This window comes from Tursiops truncatus, chromosome 12, assembly GCF_011762595.2.
Source record: "Tursiops truncatus isolate mTurTru1 chromosome 12, mTurTru1.mat.Y, whole genome shotgun sequence".
Lineage (NCBI taxonomy): Eukaryota > Metazoa > Chordata > Mammalia > Artiodactyla > Delphinidae > Tursiops > Tursiops truncatus.
The window spans coordinates 56425020-56449374 of NC_047045.1; the positions used below are offsets into that span (position 1 = coordinate 56425020).

Sequence of the window (24355 nt, forward strand, 5' to 3'; positions counted from 1 at the left end):
TCAGTGACTCTAGTTGTCTCTGAGAATAAAAAGATTCATGAATTATGGTCTCTGCCCTCAAGGAACTTAGAGTTCAGTGGTCAAAGAATGTTGGTAAAAATGCAAAAGCAAAAGTGACAAAAACCTCATTATATATGAGAGTTTATATGTGCTTGGTAAATGAAAAGTATTATTAGCAACACTATGCTAAATGACTGTAAAATGCTGATTTTTTGCTTCAAGTATTTACAAGAGCAAACAGAATATTTGTGAGTTTTCTTGCATATTTATATGTGTGTTCAAACAGCTGCTGGAGAACAAAGTGTTTTGCTATAAACACTGTCAAATCTCACTTTGAAAAAAATTTGTCCATAAAACAAGTATTTCCATAGATATACTAAAGCTGCATAGAATTTGCTTTTAAAGCATAAACTAGAATTAGATGCTTGAGTCAGCTGTGAAGTATTTTTTCATACAACTCTCATTCTAATTCTTCAGCCTATGGATCAGGCTAAGACCTGGTACAATTTGAAAGGGATAATACAATATAAAGTTCCAGTGATGAGCATAACTTTAACATTGTATTTATTAGAACCATACATTTATATATTTATATCTTCCAAAATTTTTTTTTTGTAGAGGGGCTTTGGGATGAGGATGGACATAGACCAGGGTGTGGGGAAATACATCAATCAATAAATCTAACTTCTGATTTATCAACCAAACCAATCTAATCCCAGAGAGAATTCAAAGTTGCTCACATATAACACAAAAGACAGTTTTATTTTCTAAGATAGAAGATAAGAAACTACCCAGAGCTTAGGGACTTGGGTTTAAGAAGACAGTTAACACAATAAACTTTAAGGAAATAATGGAGCCCTGGAGACTAACGTTGTCTGTGTTGTCAAGTCACTAAAACAATGAAAGAGATATGTCAGTGGGGTTTTTTTGTGTGTGTTGGTTTTGTTTTGCTTTTTTCATGTTTTATTCTTTTATATTTTGACAAAAGGAAGTTTTCCACTTCTTCAGACTAGGCATACAATTATACCCTGAGTTCTAAGATTAATTTCTCCTTAGAGAATCTTTTTGAGCACCTTTGTGTGTCCAGCCCTCGCTAGGCCCTGAGAATACAGTGGAACAAAGTAAATAAAATAAACATGGTTTCTTCCTTCATGGAGTTTCTGTTCCAGTATGGGAGATAGACCTTGGGTAAGTAATCATTAAATAAAATTACACATGGGCAAAGTATGGCATATTTAGGGATTAAAATGGGGGATTGTTTAGAAAGGGTTAGGAAAGATCTCAGAGGAATTAAGGTATAAGAAAAAAAGATTTGTGAAAGATAGGAAGGTATAAAGAGTGGAGGAAAGTTAAGAGGCAGGGATTTCTAGGCAAAATCCTGAGGAAGGAAAAAACAGAGCCTTGTTCTAGAAACTAACTAAAGGTAGTATTCTTTGAATGTGATGAGAGAATATTATATAAAATAGGATAATAATTTTAAATTTTAACCTAGGTGCACTTATACTCCCTTGAAAGATGTTAAGAGTGACTTGATCAGATTTGCATCTTAAGAAAATCCATTTTGTTAAAAATGGATTGAAGAAAGGCAAAGGGTAGTCAGAAGTCCATTTAAGAAGCTATTGCAAAAATCCAGATGCTAAAAATGCCTGTGACTCGGCCTTGGCGCTGGGGAGAAGCGTATGGATCTGAAATTAATTTTGGACTTAGAATAGTTTTTGGTGATGGAATGCATCCACAATGACTCCTAGCTTTCTGTATGAGACACTGGGTGGGTAAAATAAAATGTGTTGAGCTAGAAATAACTCAGGAGTAGCTAATTCAGGGCGGTTGTGTGGGGACGGTGGTGGTGCCTGAGCACTGGAAATCACAAGCTCTGCTTTGTGTAGATTAAGTTTGAGGTGCTGGTGAGACATCTAAGTGGAGGTAGTATGGTATTTGGATAATTAAACCAGGAGCTTCAGAAAAAATATCTGGCCTGGAGATATAACTCCACATTGACTATGCAGATGGTATGTAAACGGTTTAGAAGTAGATGAGATTATTGCGGATTATTTGGAGATTATTTGGGGATTATTTGGAGATTACTTGGGGATGCGAATGAAATAAGAAAAGGATCTAGGATCAAGCCCTGAGGAAGTCTAATACTTACTGATAAAAACAAATGAAAAAGATCATAGTAAATGAATGTGACTTTTCTTTTGTCTAGATCTTTTAAGCCAGAGGAGGCACAATGTAGAATAGCGTTTTTGGTTTTGTTTTAAAAAATACCTGTTTCATCATTAGAAATAAGAAATTGTCTAGCAGTCCTTAAAGAGCAGGACCCATGGGGAACAGCGTCTTTCCTGCTGCCATTATATGCAACAAAGCTTACTTGAGTCCCTTCTTATAGTTTTGTTTGAGGGCCGTAAATATAAGCTCATGCTCTTTGCAGAGCAATTAATTTAGAGCTTTCTTATATTTTTGTACTTTGGATTGTCAACAGCAGACACAGACACAAAGTTTTTATTTTGTTTTCTATACACCTCTGTTGTGGGGTAATTGCCAATTTAAGGCTCTAAATTTTGTTTTCAGTGACTTAAAATTGTTTCACATTTCCTCTCCTTTGCCTTTTTTACTTCTCATTTTGAGTTTGCAGACAGACCTGCCAAAGAGACATCTAGTTTATAGGCTTGGTTTTGGAAGCCAGGCAGGAGAGAAGAGAGCAGATATTGAACATATGCTCTGCTGATATGGATGAAGTGAGATTGGAGGAAGCTGGGAAACAGTCTATTTCTCCCTAACTGCCACCCCCTCAATGAATATTTTGGGTACCCTTATGTTAGAATATTCTAAGTAAGTGCCCCAGCTATAATAATTATTTTTTATCATATGATTTGGAAAACTTCTAGGATGATTCACGATTGTTCTACAAGTGGAACATTAAAAAAATTAAAATAAAAACAAAGCAGTTTGTAGATACTAATTTTAAATGGATAGTGGGTGAGATTTCCACGCAAATTGAAAGGAATGGAAGTTTTGTGACCAGGGCAATGTCCACCAGGTCCTCAACAAATAATGGAAGTGGGAGTAGTGGGGATCTGTATTTTGGGGATATAAATTTGAAGTTTGAAAAAGAATCTATTCAATCTAGCCCTAGAGATGATATTTTGCTGAATTTAATTTATTTATTTATCCATCTCAAGAAGTCTTTATTGATCAGATATAGTGTGGTCAAGTTCAATTTAATGAGCATACGGTAGTTAGAGAGTTGGTTTAAAATATATATATTTTGAGGAGTTTGAGGAACTTTGAGTACAAATGCCTTATTTTGAGTCACTGTTATAGAGATGTACTGTCATGTCCTTCCTGGTGTATCTGTTAGTGTTCTTACCAGAAATCCATGTCATAATGACAGTTATTTTCTTATATATATCATTTTAGGTTATTGAAAATCCATGATGTAATCCTGTCTTAATAAGATTAATAATATGCTTTGTCAGAAATTTAATAAAATCCTATAGCGCTTGGTTGGGTCAAGTGGCTAAGATGGCATTTGAATTTATTATGGCCCTTGTAATCCTTATTTTAGTCAGAATATCTGTACATAGAGTTGACATTCCATAAGCAAAACTTGCTTAAGACCCTTTGGAATATGTGTGTTTGCATCTGGTTTATTTTGTGTCTGATAATAATAAAAATACTTAAATTTTCATCTTTGTTTAGAATAAACTAAACAATTTTTAACATGTACTAAGTAGAAATTGTACTACTTTTTCTGATTAGAAAAGAAGAAAGGAGACCAAACCAACCCTTAAGCCTCCAAAAATATCCTTTTATTTTGGAAGCTGAAAAGAGGAGAACTGAGCAACAGTACAAGACATATTGGAAAGGCCTATTAGGATGAGAATACATGCCCTCCTTTTGTTTTTCTTCTGAACAACTGGATTCAGCATTATTTTTTTCCAGCTTACAAACATGGTTGTGTCTGGATGGCTAGTAGTTCACATTGGACTGATTTTCTAGTTCTGTAAAACTCTTCATCTGCATCATGGATTAGGAGCATTAACTTCCTTCCTGCAGTGCACAGCTGGAAATCATTCTCTTCGGCAACATGTTGTTTTGTCCCATTTTTGTTTTATACCAGTGTGTTCCTACACACCCACATAGCTCAGGATTTCAGACAAGTATCTCCTTTTCTTCCTTGACATGTCTTAGAACATTTTAAATTGGCATGTTCTCTTTTGTCTTTCAAATGCTGAATTACTTGCAAACAGCTCTGTTTGCCTGCATGAGAATTTTTAAAAGTGCTCCACAGACCTAGAGACTGAAATGGAAAGTCAGAAACATTCAAACAGTTTCCTCTTATTCGTTTGAGAGGGGAGAGATGCTTGGCATAAGCGAGCAAGAGAAATATTGTGTATCAAGACTAGGATGACAGAAGGAGGCGGGGGGAGAAATGTGCATTGTATTACTGTAAAAAATATGTGATGATTTTTAAAAGTTATTTAAAAATTGAATATATTGGAGAGAATTCATTGACTGGATGACTTTCCCATAGCAAGTCTCCAAGTACTGTCTGTTATCAATTATGTTAACGATGGTCTTTGTGAGTTGGACTGTAGATGTTAACAACAAACATTATTTGAGAAATTAAAATACATATACTGATATTTAACATGTCTATCAATATCTCTGAATGTTAATGAAAAATATTATAGTATGCTAGGCACAGGTAGTGAAGACAGCTACTCGACAATATTCATTTAGTTTAATATTTTAACTGATGAAAACAAGAAAATATATTTAGGAATTCTTTTTGCCAAACTACTTTAGGAAGATTTTCTTTTAAGATATGAGTTATATCACTGTCATTTTAAAATGGTGGTTCACCAAACGTCACACAGTTAAATATAATTAAGATAAAGAGCATGATGGAAACAAACAAATAAAATAAGCTAGAAGGAAACTTTCATCATGAAACATAATTAAAAAAAAATTTTTTTAACATCTTTATTGGAGTAGAATTGCTTTGCAATGGTGTGTTAGTTTCTGCTGTATAACAAAGTGCATGAATTTATTCTCATTCAATAAATTTAAATTTGAGTGCTATTATAGGCTAGGTAGTATTATCCCCGTACTCAATAATGTTATAGACTGGAGATCCACTGTAAAAGATATTAAAGTTTCAGTGTGATAAGGGTTATAATAAAATATAAACTAAGTACTATGTAGACACCAAGAAGGTAATAACGAATTCTGTGTTGCAAAGTCGAGGAAACATTTTTACAGAGGTGTGGATATTTGAGCTAGGTCATGAAAGATGAGTAGATGACCATGTAAGCAAAAAAAGGAAAATGTTCTATGGACAAGATAATGTCATGACAAAGAATTTTCAAAGCACCTGATATATTTGTAAACAGTAAGATGTTAGTACTCTGGTTGTGTAGGAAGGCATGAAAGAGGATGGAAACAGATGAGTTTAGAGAGGTAGATAGGGGCCTGATTATAAATGTTCAGATTACCAAGAAATTTGCCTGCTATGTTATAGGCAACAGACAACTCACAGAGGTTTTAAACAACAAGGTGATATGATCAGACTTAATTTTTAGGAAGGTAATTTCTCCAGCAGTTTGGAAGATGAATGGAAGTGGAGTCATGAAGGAAGACTAGTATGGGTGCTGTTGCATTAGATGTAAGATCAGATAGGATATGTTTACCTGAAAGGATAGATAGATAGATGGATAGATAGATAACATTAAGCTGCAGACAAAACAATTAATTGGGAGCAGAGATCTTAGAATTAAGATTAGAAGTAAGACATATTTGTCCTTAAAGTACCTTTTTTTTTTTTTTTTAACATTTTCTGGTTTCTGTGGAGTAACATTTTATTAATGCTGGTTTATGTTCACCTATTTAGTAAGAATGACAGAGATTTGGGGGATGAAGATTACTGTGAATCAGTTACCAATATTTTTGTAGATGGTCTTCATGAAGTCAGTCAACGGAGGTGAGCACTTAGAAAGGTTGGGTGACTTGGAATTTTTAAGAACTTATGAGTGCCAACGAGAGGAACTGATTTGTAAGTAGCATTTAGAAGCCAGAAGGAGGCTATTTTTCCTTTCCCAGTGCTTCTAGGGATCCACTGGGGAAATCTATGAAGTGTCATTGTCAGAGGAAATCAAAGCTTCAATTACAATAAGCAGGTTGAAGGAGTGCTTTCTTAAAAAGGAAAATTTGGTAATAAATTATAGGACTTGTAAAACTACGATGGAAGTTGGCCTGTGGGTGTGCATATAGAAGGGAAAAGGAGAACTAGATGACACAGAACTCAGGAATGATGTAGGAGGTGAGAAGGATTTTCATTTAGAGCAGGAAGAGGAGTGAGGCAGGGTGGATCTTTAATGATAAAATTAATTCTAATTTATTTGGGATTACAGTAATTGTGTTTGAAAATCAGCTGTGCCTTTTAGGTTCTGGGAGTTATTTTCCTCATTTGTAAAGCTCAAATTCGAAATAGTCTTGTTTTTCCTACTGGATAACAACCCTCTGGCTCTTCACCTAGAGAAACATTGCCTAAATCCTAAGGAACGAGTCTGAATTGTGCCACACAGTAGATCACTTACTGATATGTAAAATGCATTTCTCTGTGACTCACTTGTAGTTATTCAAAAGACAAACATGTATTAAATATGATGCTGTGTCAAAGTTCTTCATTTTTATAAAATAAAAGCTGGAAGAGCTGGAAAGCTGTACAGGAAAATAAATTCACCTGCTGTTTGCTGGCCAGCAGGTGTCTTGGAAAGACATTCAGCTGTTTTGCTAATACAGGGTTTTCTTTCTCTCCATTCTTCTGATTCTGAACAGGATTGAAAACAGTTTCCCTTTGTAGTATCTAACCAGTTTTTCCACATTTGATTTGACAAATGTCAAATTAAAATTCTATTGTTACTGGTATTGATAATTTATAAAAGCCAAAGAATGACATGAATTATATATACATATATGTACATATATGTGTATGTGCATATATGTGTATGTATGGTTATACACACAGATATATACTTATATATATTATTTCTTTTTTCTTTTTTTTTTTCTTTTTGGCTGCATTGGGTCTTCGTTGCTGCACGCGGGATTTCTCTAGTTACGGCGAGTGGGGGGCTACTCTTCGTTGTGGTGTGTGGGCTTCTCATTGTGCTGGCTCCTCTTGTTGCAGAGCACGGGCTCTAGGTACGTGGGCTTCAGTAGTTGTGGCACGCAGGCTCAGTAGTTGTGGCTCGCGGGCTCAGTAGTTGTGGCTCGCAGGCTCAGTAGTTGTGGTGCACGGGCTTAGCTGCTCCACGGCATGTGGAATCTTCCCGGACCAGGGGACGAACACGTGTCCCTTGCATTGGCAGGTGGATTCTTAACCACTGCGCCACCAGGGAAGTCCTCCAATTTTTTTACTGATCTCATGTAATATTTTTTATTCTAGATATTGCATTTTTCAGTTCCAGAATGTATATTTCATATTTTTTGTAGTTTCTATTCTCTATTTTTAATATAAGCATTTTTGTGTGTGTGTCTTTCATCATAGTTATGAAAGCTGCTTAAAATTTTTTGTGTACTAATTCCAACATCTGGTTGATATCAGTGTTTGTCTCCATTCACTGCTTTTCTTCTAAGTACTGGTGGCATTTTATTGTTTCCTTGTAAGTCTATCTAATATTTTTTTGTAAAATTGCATTCTGGATGTTGTGAACAATCCATGGTAGAAAACTTAGGATTCTGATATGTTCTGAAGAATAGTTATCGATCTTATAGTTTTGTGTTATACTGGTTAACTTATCTGAACTGAAACACTCTTGTCTTTCCTGTGGAATGCAGCAACTATGATCACTGTTTTGTTCTTTTAGTCCAATCGGGGGTACTTGGAGTCTGCCTAGGGCATATGCATATCTGTTATTGATGAGAGATTTGGGAAGAGTTTATACACATATTTTGAGGTTCCCTGTCTGTGGCTTTCTTTTTTCCAGTATTTCTTCCTCACTTTACAGCAGCTGTGATCATTCTTGGTTCTGTTTTCTGATTCTTCAGACAGTAAAGTAAAAAAAAAAAAAAAAAAAGACAGTGAAATTGTGGGTTTCTACTTGAGTTTTAGCCACCTTGCATGGGCAGTCTGAGACACATCCATTATCTTCCTTCTAAGAATACACATCCTCCTGGTTTAACTGTTTTGAGTTGTTCTTCAATGTCTTCAAGTATTTGAGATTTTTAAAAATATATTTTCTTTAGAATTCATAGCTGTTATCTGTGAGTGATTTAATTTAATAGGAGCTACTTCACAATTACTGAAAGTAGAACCTCCATATGCAGGTTTTATAGATGCTTCTGCCATTTAAAACCAAATGTGGAGTTTTAAGGCAGATCATCAAAATCATGCAAAATTGTATGAATAGAGCACAGTATGTGAGTAAGCAAATATTGTCTAAAAACATTCAAATAAAAACAGTGACAATTTGGTGAATTTTTAAATGTTTGCCATATTGTAGCAAAATTTCTATTTTTCCCATGATGTAAATTTTTCTAGACTATTTACTAAATGTATATATTATAGAAAAGAATTTATTGTATTATTCTCTATATAGTGTACATATTCTAATCTCCAATAAAATATATAGTATAGGGAGAATAAATATTATTTGTTTTTTGTTTAGACTTTGTTCTTTAAGCCACAAATCCAACTAAATTTACTTAGTCTAGATACTATTCAGAAAAAAAAATGTCAGACATAATTATATTGGTAACGATGACTGGCTTTTATGTCATTAACATTACATGACCTCAAATTAAGAATTTAATTAAGAGGTTGTAAGTCAATACTCTGTAAAGGTTCACCATCTATTTGTAGTTCATTTACACTTGCAATGTTTATATAATCTTAACCAAGTAACCCATATTGAATATGGCAATAAATATTGCTCTGCTGCTTTTGAATGGGAATAAATAGGTACAGTCTAATAGATTTAACTTATAATGAAAATGGGCTGCAATCTATAATACAACCTGCTGAAAATTCAGTAGAAGCTCAGATATTGAATGACTCTTCAAATTGGTCGTTAGAAACTACTTGGGGAACTTCCCTGACCAATAATACACTTTACTGATTTTTTAAAATAAACAACAAAATTGCTAATAAAATTTCAAAAGTCACTTGTTCCCTGATCACAAAGCAAGGCAATTAAATTATGAAAAGGTTAATTTTGAGCACATGATCAATAAATGTAACAAACAAATCAATGGAAAGAACTGGAAGAAAATAAATGTAAATTATATTAACATCTTTAGTTTATGATTGGAAAACTCTATGAAACAACAAAGGGGTGGTGACTGGGTAAGTTATTTCTTTTATTAAATATGTAAATTGATAAGCTCTGCCAAGGACCAGGTTTTTCTTCATGCCCTGATGAGAATTAGCCTTCTGAGTTAAAGAGCTGAGTTCAGATCTTAGTTATTGATCTTGGTAATTCATAATTTTGTGCATATTGTTTGTCTTCTCTGAGCTGCATTTTCTTCACTTGTAAAATGGGACTAATAAAATCTACATAATGGGGTTACTGGTGATTAAATCATATTAATGAATATGAAATAGCTTCTTAATGTTACTTCTATACCCATAATTCTTTTATAACCATGTCATTTTGCTCACATTTTATTCATTTAATGCTGTGGGTAATTTGGGATGTAATCCAATTCTATATTTTGGAACATACGACATAGAGGAAAATAATTTTCACCAGCCATCTTCCCATCTCGGCTCCCTCCCATGATTCCTCAGATCTGAGAAAGTCCAGGCCTACCCAGCTCCAATTAGGTCTCACAGGGCTGTACCAAAGCAGGGCATGGGGAGTCTCACCCATACCTACAAAACAGAACCCAAAGTCAGGGTCAAGGTCAAGACTAGGCAGAGGTGAGGGAGACAAAGATCACAGAGTAAAACTGACAATGTCCTGGGGCAGTTTTAGAGATATTGGCTCCTGCCTGAGAAGGCTTTTGTGTAAGTAAAGTGGCTTTTGTTTGAAGAAGCTAGAAGGGGCTTAACTATCTAACTTCATCCTGCTGGCCAGCAAGGTGTTTTGACCTCTTAAGAACAGGATTCTCAGCATATTTCTTCCTTCCTACTACCTACTTTTTTAATACTATAAATTATAATTTTAAAGACCTAGAAGAAAATCCCACTAAAATTACTGACAATGACAAACAGGTAATGGTTTGGGTTGATATACATGTGAACCATTGTGCATACTCTGTGTATAATCTGTAGGTAGCTATACTATATCTATATCTACATCCATATCTGCATCTATATATGATCACATAATCTAACAGGTTAGAACAGTTACAAATTCAGTCCTCTTGTCAGTCACTCAGCATCCATATAAGCTTTCAGAATAAAGTCCATACTCATATAATATTCCCTCTGCCTGGTATGTTTGTTTTTTTCTTCTTCATTTTCTATATCAAAAACATTTCTATTTCTCCTCCAAGATTCAGATCAGGATCACTTCCCACAATAAGCCCATCTTAATAGTATTTTCATTCCCAAACCCCCAAACCTTTTATGGTATCTGGCATAGTATGTGCTCAACATGTTTTTTTTTTTTTATCATCTTTATTGGAGTATAATTGCTTTACAGTGGTGTGTTAGTTTATGCTTTGTAACAAGATGAATCAGTTATACATATACATATATCCCCATATCTCTTCCCTCTTGCATCTCCCCCCCTCCCACCCTCCCTATCCCACCCCTCTAGGTGGTCACAAAGCACCCAACTGATCTCCCTGTGCTATGTGGCTGCTTCCCACTAGCTATGTATTTTACATTTGGTAGTGTATATATGTCCATGCCACTCTCTCACTTTGTCCCAGCTTACCCTTCCCCCTCCCCATATCCTCAAGTCCATTCTCTAGTAGGTCTGCGTCTTTATTCCTGTCTTGCCCCTAGGTTCTTCGTGACCCTTTTTTTTTCTTAGATTCCATATATATGTGTTAGCATACAGTATTTGTTTTTCTCTTTCTGACTTACTTCACTCTGTATGACGGACTCTAGGTCCATCCACCTCACTACAAATAACTCAATTTCGTTTCTTTTTATGGCTGAGTAATATCCATTGTATATATGTGCCACACCTTCTTTATCCATTCATCTGTCAGTGGACACTTAGGTTGCTTCCATGTCCTGGCTATTGTAAATAGAGCTGCAGTGAACATTGTGGTACATGACTCTTTTTGAATTATGGTTTTCTCAGGGTACATGCCCAGTAGTGGGATTGCTGGATCATATGGTAGTTCTATTTTTAAGGAACCTCCATACTGTTCTCCACAGTGGCTGTATCAATTTACATTCCCACCAGCAGTGCAAGAGTGTTCCCTTTTCTCCACACCCTCTCCAGCATTTATTGTTTCTAGATTTTTTGATGATGGCCATTCTGACCGGTGTGAGATGGTATCTCATTGTAGTTTTGATTTGCATTTCTCTAATGATTAATGATGTTGAGCATTCTTTCATATGTTTGTTGGCAATCTGTATATCTTCTTTGGAGAAATGTCTGTTTAGGTCTTCTGCCCATTTTTGGATTGGGTTGGCTCAACATGTATTTTATGAAATAATAATTGTATAGCTAAATGCAAAATAATGATGAATGACAGAAGAGAAACCTTATTTATTTAATAATAAATCATTTAGCAACCTAGAGAATACAATGTCTAAAGGTAGAGAGGTAATGTTCTGGGGATGATTGAATTATTTTAACATTTGTAACCTGACAAATTTCACAAAATGGCTGAAATGCAGAATGGAGGTTTCAGTAAGACTTGTGTCAATAACATGAAGATAACAGAAGACTTTTTTAAAAGTATGTTTTAGAGACAGGATTTTCTAATTATGTATTAGAGGTTAAAAATTAAGAAGATAGTTTTAGAATTCATATTTAAGACCCAGAAAGAAAAAGAAGCTTCGCTTGATAACACATGCTACTTATGTAGTGTACTTACTTAAGTCAGATATTTAATTATAACTGATTATTCCCTTTTCATTTAATTTAATGCTCTGGAAAACATCCTATCTTAATTTCATTTTAAAATGCAGCAAAATCATCCCACACACCTTCATTTGTTCATCTTTTTTAGGTTTATTCCCTGCTGTCCTGAATCTTGCTTCCAGTGCTCTCATCACCACAAATGCAACATGTGGAGAAAAAGGACCTGAAATGTATTGCAAATTGGTAGAGCACGTCCCTGGGCAGCCCGTGAGGAACCCTCAGTGTCGGATCTGCCATCAAAACAGCAGCAATCCACACCGTACGTATTTTAGGATGAATTTGTGTGGCACTGGGTAGGAGCTGTAATTGAGGTTGTTGAGGTCAAAGTGCATTAAAGTCAAAGGGTTTGTGGTCCCCCAAATTTCTAGAACTTTACTTCCACTGTGAACCTTACAGCCCCTCTCTGTCACTTAACAAACGTTATTGGAATTCCTTATGTGTAGTGGGTGTGGTGCTTGAGGAGAGTTTTCTAGCTGAAGACTTGTGGCAGTCCTTAAGTTTATCACTTGCAGAAGATTATCTGAAGATGTGGTTATTAATTCATGTTTTAGTCATTCAGTGGTCACTTATATGCCAGGTACTTTGCTGGGGATCCAACAGGAATAAGATGTGGACTCTGACTCAGTTGAAGAAGTGGCAGAAAGCAGATTATTGCTGTGTAATGTGGTAGGTACCAAGGAAAGAATGAGCATAGGGGCTTTAGGGAGAAAGGGGAGGGTTACAAATTTAGTCCTGGTGTAGATGAAGGCTTGCCAGAAGTGACATCTAAACTGAGACTCAAGGACAAATATGAGCTGAGCAGGCAAAGGGGAGACAGAGGGAAGAGAAGGAATGCCAGGAAGAGGTTTCAGAGTAAGGCAGAAAAGAGTACTTGCTCAGGGAACTAACAGGTAGTTAGGAATGGCTGCAACTGAAGGTGTCAGAGGGCAGAGGGTAGGGATGAGTCTGGTACAGGGCTGGAATCAGACTATACGGTTCTTAAACACCACAAGAAGAGCGTTTCAAGGAAAGGAGTCATACAAAGCCCTCTGGGGTGGCCTCTAGGAACCACACTGATATCTCAGACTCATTCATGCGTTTATTCAGCAAGCATTTGAACACCAGCTACTAGAAATGCATTCTACTGGAGCAGAGTGTTGAATCATACATAGTCCTTGACTTAAAGGACTTGGAGGGGGGGAATAGGGGAAACAAAACTAAATTGAGTGCTAAGGGAACATCTAGAGATTCCTGGGAGAAAGTGACCATGTACTGAGAAAATAAGGGTTAGTAAGATGAAAAGGGGAAAAGTATTATATATATATAAAAAATACATAAATCTTGAAGGCATGAAATAGCATGATCTATTCAGAGAACTGTAAGTAATTAGGTTTAATGAGTAAAGAGTTTATATGGAGAAGGGGAGAATGGTGTGAGATAATTCTAGAGATGAGGGTTGATTTATAGATATATTGATACATTGGGAAATCATCAAATATTGGGGAGATTAATAAAGTGAATAATGTCAATGAGGTGCTTTATAATAAAGTTTCACAATTATACTGTTTTAAAATTTACTTAGTTTTTCTTCTCTTCTTAAAAAAAGTTATAATGCTCATAAAACGAAGAAAGCTTTCTCTCACAGTTTATATTTTTTAATCCCAAAAGAAAGTCAGGAGGCACTGTGCATTCTTTCTTGGAGCTGGTTAAAGGGAAGAATGCATAGTCCCTTCTCTATTATACAATTTAGAGATACTGAAAACGTTAATATGTTTGGAGAACTGGGACTTTTATGAATACAATTGCTGGTCTTGTATATCACAGAGTGTTAAACAAAAAGTTGAGAAACCAAAGATGGCAAGCATCAGAAACCTTCCTTGCCTGTTAAGTGACTCTGGTTGTTTTCTATGGTGTAGATTGTTATGGGTGTAGGAGTAGGGAATATTGGAACACATCCTATCTGTTTGCTGTTCTTGTACAAAACGTTTAGGGCAAAAGACCTAGGTCAGAGCCCTGGGGAAACATCAAAAGCAAGAAAATTGAGGTAAATAAATGAAAATAAAGTGAATTAAAAAATAAATGAATTGATGGACTATGAGCTTTAGGTTCCTCAGAGAAGAAGATGAAGCCTGATAGGGAGAAATTGACATTGTTGCAAGACTTGGTGGCCTTGATGATTTCACAGAGAATGTGAGAAAGCCTGGAGGCATGGAATGGCTGGGAGGAAATGATGGGGGTGGTTGGGAGTGTGTATATGTGTGTTTAGGACCGGCTGGGCAGAGAAGGAGAGTTAGAGAGAGAAAGTACGAAAATCGTATATATGCGTGTTTGTGTGCGTGTGTGCGTATATACACGTATATGTATGTGTATATATGTATGGTTATCTATATATACATATGCATAAAATTGGATATAGAAGACAATTAAACAGATATTCTAAGCAGTAAACTTAGGGCTATACCTTAGGGTACATGTTATCAATGATGTAGAATTTCTAAGAAGGAAAACATCAGTGCGAACTGAAGTAGCAAGAGAAAGTTCCAAGAAGGGCTCTAAAAACCTGAATTACCCGAGATAAGAAGGAAAAGCATTCCAGGAAAGGAGAAAAAGCTGGAAATGTGTAAATAGGATGGAAGGAAGGTGCAGTGATTCAGGTAGAAAATAATTGAGTGGACACTCTTGGTAGCAAAATCAGTGAGATGTATTCACCAAATTAAGTCTACGAGTGACTGTCACTCCCTTCTTCAGAGTTCAATATTCAGCGTCTTTCAGTGGGAGACATCTGTATTTAGGCAATCCCACCCCATATTTTCACTTTGGGACAAAAAAGTGAATAAACTGTTTTAGTAAAGCAAGACATATATGAGGTATGTTTTGTATTTCCCATTTTATTTAGTTGTGGTAAGTTTTTAAAACTTATCACAGCCTACATTTACTTTGATTAATTTAATTTCAAATTACCAGCTTCATTACATTTCAAAATCCTGTTTTGGAACCAGAAATTTAGAAAGAATAATACCCCACAAGAATAAAAAATCTAGCAATAATCCACATGGATATATTTTAGTAAAAGTTGAAGCAACAGATGATAAAATTCCACAGATTCACTGAACAGCTAGAATTAATCTGGAAGGTTGGTACTTAAGTACTATACAAAGAATAGGAAATTTGCACCTCCTGACTGTTAATAGATTGTGCTTTCCAATAAAACAGCAGTTTGAAAGATTTACTTCATCAGTGATTCCCTCGCCAATTTTCAGATGCAGTTAGCCTTTGGATTGACTTGAGTCACTATCCCTGTTGAGGATGTTATAAGTTTCTATCTCTTTTTAAATAAGGGAAGTATGCCAACAATTAATCAGTATTTTCAAATTAATTATGATTCAAGTTTCATAATGGGGATTATGGTTAATTGTTGATTCATCTCCCAGTCTTCCTTTTCATGGCTAATTCTCATATCAATTTGACCTGAGGTGACAGATATCAAAATTTCCAATTAGATAGCTTCTCTCACAACTACCTTATGAGCCACAAGTATGATTTGGAAATGTGGTTGTGTGTGTGTTTTTCTATCACATTTTAAACCCACAATCTGTGAAGAAGATTCAGGAGGATGTTTAAGGAATGCTTGCTGTGATATTTATTTTTCTTCAGAAGCAGTGCCAGTAATATTTCAATTATGGTTCTGATTCCCAATGTGCCAATTTCAGCACCCACTCATACCACCAAGGACATTTATTTGATATTTAGTTATGCTTCTTGTATTTGTTGACGTTATAAAGACCTAACACTTTCCCTAGCTTCAGCAGAACAAGTTAACTAGTGCTAATTATTAAATTTAGTCAGCAATTTTACTTTTCATTAATGAGATAAGGTGCCTCATCTCAGTGGACTGCTAATGTGATCAGACTTGGTACAAAACAAAGCCCATCCAGATGTTCAGCTGAATTAAGTAATTTACCAATAAAAATAGATTATTTTTGTCCTGTCTTATTTACTCATGTTACCATAAGTAAATCAAAGATATAAGCCTTTATATTTTCAGTTAAACAGGTTATAGCAGACTATGTTAATAAAATTAATATGTAATAAAAATGTTCACAATCTGAAAAAGGCAAATTTAATGAATATTCAGTTTTTGTAAATTTTTTGAAGATGATTTTACTTTACTATCAGACTCCTATTGCACTGAGGACTTCTTTTTGCTTGGTTTTTATCTTCAAAAATTTTATTAAATGTAATTTGTCCCCAGTAAAGATTCAGAATCCTGCATATTTTGAACAGATGTATAATTAATTCTATGTATATGCATAATAATGGCTAGAATATTAATGGTTTTAATGTTCCTCTGGTAACCCTGTAAGTTGAGAGTTCCCATCCAATTACTGGTCCATGGCAAAATGAGAAAATGAAAACAAAATTCCAAATTTTTTATGAAGATAAAATGAATACCTTTCAAAGAATTATCCTTCATTTTAATATTATGTTGTTTTAAAACTTTTGTTGTTTTTAAATATCCTCCATTTTATGAAATAAGTGATATTTTAAATGATAGCAGGAGTAGGCTGAACGCTACTACTGAACGCTATTACTTTGAGAAATAAAGAGCTAGAACTCCTGTATCAAGTCCACAAATCTCTTTCACATACATTTAATTTTTTTTTTTTTTACTTTTTTCTGAGAGTTAAGATTCTGGGTACCTGTGCTATGAGTGGAGTTATGTTATCCTCACTTCAAGAATGACACAGAGTTTAAGTGACTTGCCCGTGGTCAGTTAAGTGCTGAATGGTGGGTGCAGATAGGCTGTCCAGCTGCTCCTACTCCAGCACTTCATGGTTCAAATCTTATGCTCTTTCATCACCATTATCATTAAAACACCTGGCTAGATTACATTACGTCCACAGATTGCAAGTAGTCCATGATTGTTCCTCATAGTGATATGGCTTGTTTATTATTTGAAATATTCCTTCAGTTTGCAAAAAAAGATTATGTTCTAATAAAGGGGTATTCTTAGGCCATTCATTTGAAACATCTTCCCAAGGAATTAGTGTTATAAAAGTTCTCACGACTGACACTCCAAAGCATAATTAAACAGAGTAGCGGGGGAGCTAACCTCCACTCTATTTACATTTCTGTGGGCAAATAGGCTGACGCCCAAGTGAGATGTTAGGGAGTTAAGAACTCTTACTGCAGCCCTAGGAATAGAAATAGGAACATCCCCAGCAAACTGCCCTCCTGCCGTCCTCACCCGTGCCTAAGCTGGGCCGGATCAGAGGAGGAACAAGTTCTGTTCCTCCTTACTTGGGAAATGAGAAGCACAGATGGCAGATAAGAACCAATGACTGCATCCAAAAAGGAACAAGAGCTTTGGCACTCCAGAGGTAATGGTTGCTGTTGTGAGATGCATGGAACTAAGTGGGAGGAGATGAAGAATGTGTGAGTTTTGAGGATTGTAAGAAGGAACCGTGGGGGGGGGGGGGGTGGCAACGATCGTCCACACCTCCTGTTTTTTATTGCCAATCTCCTTTTTAATTTTCACAATACGTCCTGTTCTCATGTATCTGGAGTAAAGACAAGGGGAGATCCATGTTTAGTTAGTAGGATGGAGTTTCATGTGCCAAGCTCTCTTTGCTTGCTTTTATTGTCCATACCCCTCCACTGAGTTAGTGATTATGGGGACAGGCATCGCTGGATGGGAGATTTGGAGTATCTTTCATTATATTTTTAAATAGTGGTTTAAATAGAAAGTTGGCAGATTGAGGACTGACTGCAAAAAGCCTCATAGGATGGATTTGACAGCATTTTCTATTAAAACCAGATACATATTGAATTGCCCAAGTCCTGGTAATAATGTATGTGTCAGAAGGGCAAATCTTCAAGTACCTTTCAACCACAATTCAGGATTTTATGTTTCTGTTCAAAAAGTTGATGTCATACTAGAGCTGCCTCAAACAGTAGAGTTTTTGCTGCTTTGAATGACTGACACACCAATTAGACTTCAAATTCATTTCTTCACCCTTAGTTTCTATAGTTATCTTTAGAGTTGCCCGTTTCCGTTGATGGCCAGAGTGCTGCACAGCTTCTTCTCTTATAGTCTTTAACCATTTCACACTACCTTGCGGAGCGCTGTGAAAAAGTCGACAGTAACCAAATTCTGTTAAAGATATGAATTGTTCTCTCTTTATGTTACTTTAATGTTTGACCTTCACATGATGATGGTTTTAACTTAGTTTTACTTTTTACTTTAAAAAAACAGCTATAAATTCTTCATATGATCTTTTCTTCTTTCACATGCTGCTGCTGACTCAATAGTGAGACACCCGATTACAAATGCTATTGATGGAAAGAACACTTGGTGGCAGAGTCCCAGTATTAAGAATGGAATCGAATACCATTATGTGACAATTACACTGGATTTACAGCAGGTATTATGCCTTTTTTTTACTTTTCCACTTTGAAATTGGATCTTGGATTTGCTATTTGTGTAGTTAGCAGTTCTTGGGTGAAAGGATACTCTTTCTTATTACCCTCCATTGTTTTCTTGATACAGTGAACAAAGGGGCTTATTCATTTAGTAAATTGCTATTTAAAAATATTTGGCATTTATTTCTAAAGCACAACTATTTGGGTTGGCCCAGAAGTTCATTCGTTTTTTTCCATAACATCTTACAGAAAAACCCAAACTCACTTTTCGGCCAGCCCAATAAAATGAATTCGCGTGAGAGGTTTAGAACTGAATTAGGAGCTGACTCTGTTCTGGCCAATGAGAGTTAATGATAAAAATGTTGATCAATGAAATCTTACATAAAGAAAATATAATAGTGCCATTTTAAAACTTTTAAAATAATAGAGTGCTGCCACTCTGCTCATGGTGGGTGTATGAAAAGGTTCTTGGATAACAGGACTCTTGAGTACATTGCCTCTCATTACTGGGAGTTGAGCAAGATGTGACGGTTGATTCCTAAAGTTGGGCCAGTAATGAGGTAACAAGCCTTGTAGTTGTATAAAATTGATGTTAGAAGTTGCTAGAGTTTGTGGTACGTAGGTATAGTGCCTTCTACCTTAATTTTTTTCTTCTTTCTGTTTACAGTATTCAGGTCAGGTGGAAAGTATTCATCAAGAATTATTTAGGCTTGCAAATAGGATGGAGTCTGGAAAAATGTTCCCATATTTTACTGTTATTCCAAATACAAAAGTTTATTTGATCGACTGAAGGCTGAGACTGGAAATGTTGAACTTAGATGACTTTTTTAACTCAACCTGTTCCTCTCTCACTCTCTGGGATAGCATAGGAAAGGTACTTAGGCATTCCTCCCTGACCCAGTAGAGGCAGAGCAGCAAAGGGGCTTGGGGTTAGTGGAGAGGATATGGCTAAAATAGTTAATGACAGATACCGTAACTGCAGAGCTTGTGTTTCCACATGTGATCACAGTGGAGGAAAGCACTAGCCAGTGGGGGTTTGTCACCTTCTCAGGAGGCTAGATAGGCACCAGGCATTTCCCTAATGGATGCTGTTTATCATCAATAGGATACGAACTACCCACTTCAGGTTTGAGGCCCATTTTGGCCAGGGTGCACATATTCAGGAATTGCAAAGGGCCAGTTAGTGGGTCTCACAGCAGGTACTCTTTCCACCCACTTGGGACTCCTCAGGACTTGAGCAACAGGGTAGCAGCAGGGACTCAGTGCTGCAGCTAAACTGCCAACTGGTATGTATTTATTTCTACCCATACCAGCAGCTGAATGTCAGCCTTGAGTTAACAGTATTTCTCAGGAAATCTCAGAGCACAATCAGGGAAAGCAGGCAAACTACTACGTTGATCAATTATGCTTTAGTTCAATGAAGTCTTATGCATGAATTTCCTGAAAATCCTAGCCTCGAAATGGACTTTATCCCTCTCTGGATAAAGACAACTTGGTCCTTTGCCAGTCACAGCAGTTGTCCCCCATCATGTGGTCGTTGAAAGTTGCAATCCAACTTTCCAATCAGGAGTGAGTCTGCTGTCTATTACCTTGGGTCATCTCCTGGGATAGGGAATCAGTAAATAGTGATGGTTCATTGCTCTGGTTTACTTTCTGCCTATTCTTTTAAATCACACATGGAGCAGGAGACTCAATTGTTAATATAATTTGCACAAGTCACTTATACTATCCTTTGAGCTCAACCCTCTTCCCTGTTAGTTTAATGGCCTTCAGAGGTGTGAATATTCAAGACATCTTTTATAGTTCAGTCTTCATAACAAGTGGCAGGAATCTGTTTATAAGATCAGTTTACCGGTCTCCAGAGTCTGGAGTACACCTCATGGAAGTGGCACAGATGTGTCCTCGTATGGCCTCATATCCCAGAATGGCACCCACCCATGCCCTTATTCACTTCAGCCCTCTCTTACCTCCTGTAAATCAACTCATCACGTGTTTAAGAGAAGCAGAACACAGCCTATAAAATAAAATAAATCCTTATTTCTACTTGTCTCAAGATTTTAATTTAGTCAATGATTTAATAATGTAAAAAGCTAAGCAGATTTTGTAATCAGATTTTATAAGGGAATTCCACAGACAGAAAGGGGAATTAGACCTCTTATTTAGCCTCAGGCTTTGGAGGAACAAACTGTGGAACAGGTTCTTAAACCTATTCAATTAAGGGGCAAATCTGCAGGAAGTCATGTTACAATGCATTGGCAACAGAGAAAATGTGGACATCCTTATTATATCATTTACTTCTTACAATTAGCTGATAAGGCAGCTAGTATTATTACCCCTCTTTAATAGTTGAAGAACACTAAGACTTAGAAAAATTAAGTGACTTGGGCTTCTTACTAAAGTCTTTTATGGACAGGGCTGGGATTTCATCCGGAGTTGTATGAATCCAGACGGCAAACTATGCCAGTATTTCCTAAACTGGGATTGGAAGACCTAATTTAGGGAGAATTTTTGGTATATAATTTCAGGGGGTCCATACATTGTTTGGGTTTAAGGAATACTGGGTTATCATCTCCTGGCTTACACAGGAGAATATAGCCAAAGTCTGTTTGGTCATAAAACAAGGACTAGATCTCTCATTTTCTACTACACTTTAGCATATCTCTAAAACAGCATAACTTCAGTCTTTTTCACCTACAGCATGAAGGATTAATAGGTTTTTCATCATAATATGAGCTATTATTCAGCTGGGAGGCAAGGGCAGTAGTTTCATAATGAATAGGTAAATATCACTAAATGTTTGTTTGTCATTCATTCAGCAAGAGGTTTGACCATTTATTAGTTCTCCTTTTTATTTTGAGATGCATGAATTTCAACAAGTGCCGGTTTTTTGTTGTTGATATATACTTGGCTCCTCTGTGGAATACTTTTAATAAGTTACTATTTTAAATAAAGTTCACCATTGGATTTCCTTGATTGAATCATTACAGATTACACTGGGAAATTTCTTTTACGTTTTATCATTCAAGATGAGCCCTAGAAAAATATAACTTACTGAGAAGAAAGTAGGTACTTATTTTATAGATGGTTTTTAGATTTTTATTACTAAGGGATTATTAACTTTTCCCAATACTACTATTTACTCACAGCCTATCTTGAGCAAATAATTTAATCATGCTGTGCCCCAAGTTCTAGATTAGTAAAATAAATATTATAATATCATGGCAAGAAATTGAAATAACGATAATAGCAATACAACTAAATTACATCTGACAATTACAGTTATCATAAAGACCTACTATCAGCATAATCTCAAAGAGAAGCTTAGCTGTTCCAATGATGTGTAGGCAAAACCCCAGTATAGTGGTAAATAAAAATATACATAAATTTAAAAGACAATAATAGGAAATTGAAGGTTAATAGGATGTCCAAATATTCCATTTTAGTCCCTTTCCAACCGGATTTTCATGACAATATATATTATAATATATGATCTCATTTTATTACTTTTAAAAATCTGGTCATTTTAGGGCTTCCCTGTTGGCGCAGTGGTTGAGAGTCCGCCTGCCGATGCAGGGGACACGGGTTCGTGCCCCGGTCGGGGAAGATCCCACATGCCGCGGAGCGGCTGGGCCCATGAGCCATGGCCGCTGAGCCTGCGCGTCCGGAGCCTGTGCTCTGCAACGGGAGAGGCCACAACAGTGAGAGGCCCGCGTACTGCAAAAAAAAAAAAAAAAAAAAATCTGGCCATTTTCTTAGGCTTTCCCTTTGATTTGTTTAGGAAGAAGTTGATTGGCAAGTGGGTTAAAATACAGAGGGGCAGCTTTTTAATAGACCTTTAAAAAACGTACATTGAGTAATATTCACTCCTGGATAATCCAGGTATGCCATGGAATTAGTTATGCTCATGTGTAGGAATCTCCTTTATCTCAATACATAATTCCCTTCTCTTCCTGGTTTATCCATACAGGATAAATCCAAGGAGAAACACACCAAGACACATAGTAATCAACCTATCAGAAATTAAATACAAAGAAAAAATATTAAAAGCAGCAAGGGAAAAGCAACAAATAGCATACAAGGGAATCCTCATAAGGTTAACAGCTGTTCTTTCAGCAGAAACTCTGCAAGCCAAAAGGGAGTGACAGGACATATTTAAGGTGATGAAAGGGAAAAACCTACCGCCAAGATTACCCAGCAGGATCTCATTCAGGTTCGATGCAGAAATTAGAACCTTTACAGACAAGCAGAAGCTAAGAGAATTCAGCACCACCAAACCAGCTTTACAACAGATGGTAAAGGAACTTCTCTAGGCAGGAAACACAAGAGAAGGAAAAGACCTACAATAACAAACCCAAACAATTCAGAAAATGGTAATAGGAACATACATATCAATAATTACCTTAAATGTATTGGACTAAATGCTCCAACCAAAAGACATAGACTGGATGAATGGATACAAAAACAAGACCCATATATATGCTGTCTACAAGGGACCAACTTCAAACCTAGGGACGCATACAGACTGAAAGTGAGGCGTTGGAAAAACATATTCCATGCAAATGGAAATCCAAAGAAAGCTGGAGTAGCAATTCTCATATCAGACAAAATAGACTTTAAAATAAAGACTATTACAAGAGACAAAAAAGGACACTACAGAATGATCAAGGGATCAATCCAGGAAGAAGATAATAACAATTGTAAATATTTATGCACCCAACATAGGAGCACCTCAATACATAAGGTAAATTCTAAGAGCCATAAAATGGGAAATTGACAGTAACACAATAAGAGTAGGGGACTTTAACACCTCACTTTCACCAATGGACAGATCATCCAAAATGAAAATAAATCAGGAAACACAAGCTTTAAATGACACATTAGACAAGATGGACGTAATTGATATTTATAGGACATTCCATCCAAAAACAACAGAATACACTTTCTTCTCAAGTGCTCATGGAACATTCTCCAGGATAGATGATATCTTGGGTCACAAATCAAGCCTTGGTAAATTTAAGAAAATTGAAATCGTATCATTTCTGACCACAATGCTATGAGACTAGATATCAATTACTGGAAAAAAACTGTAAAAACTACAAACACATGGAGGATAAAAAATACGCTCATAAATAACCAAGAGATCACAGATGAAATCAAAGAGGAAATCAAAAAATACCTAGAAACAAATGACAGTGAAAACATGACAACCCAAACCTATGGGATGCAGCAAAAGCAGTTCTAACAGGGAAGTTTATAGCATTACAATCCTACCTCAAGAAACAACAGATGTCTCAAATAAACAACCTAACCTTGCACCTAAAGCAATTAGAGAAGAACAGAAAAACCCCAAAGTTAGCATTAGGAAAGAAATCATAAAGATCAGATCAGAAATAAATGAAAAAGAAATGAAGGAAACTTTAACAAAGATCAATAAAACTAAAAGCTGGTTCTTTGAGAAGATAAACAAAATTGATAAACCATTAGCCAGACTCATCAAGAAAAAAAGGAAGACTCAAACCAACAGACTTCGAAATGAAAAAGGAGTGGTAACAACTGACACTGCAGAAATACAAAGGATCATGAGAGATTACTACAAGCAACTATGTGCCAATGAAATGGACAACCTGGAAGAGTTGGACAAATTCTTAGAAAAGCACAACCTTCTGTGACTGAACCAGGAAGAAAGAGAAAATATAAACGGACCAATCACAAGCACTGAAATTGAAACTGTGATTAAAAATCTTCCAACAAACAAAAACCCAGGACCAGGTGGCTTCACAGGCGAAGTCTGTCAAACATTTAGAGAAGAGCTCACACCTATCCTTCTCAAACTCTTCCACAATATAGCAGATGGAGGAACACTCCCAAAGTCATTCTACGAGGCCACCATCATC

The 24355-nt window shown here is 36.1% G+C and overlaps 1 protein-coding gene across 1 annotated transcript in view; it reads left to right on the forward strand.

The window, feature by feature from the left end:
• The window catches only part of LAMA2 (laminin subunit alpha 2), a 606337-nt gene that overhangs the window by 144440 nt on the left and 437542 nt on the right, over positions 1-24355 (forward strand). Inside the window, exons 2-3 of the mRNA XM_073789582.1 lie at positions 12148-12318; positions 18351-18463. Coding sequence (XP_073645683.1) covers positions 12148-12318; positions 18351-18463 — 284 coding nt within the window. The remainder of the gene's footprint in view (positions 1-12147; positions 12319-18350; positions 18464-24355) is intronic.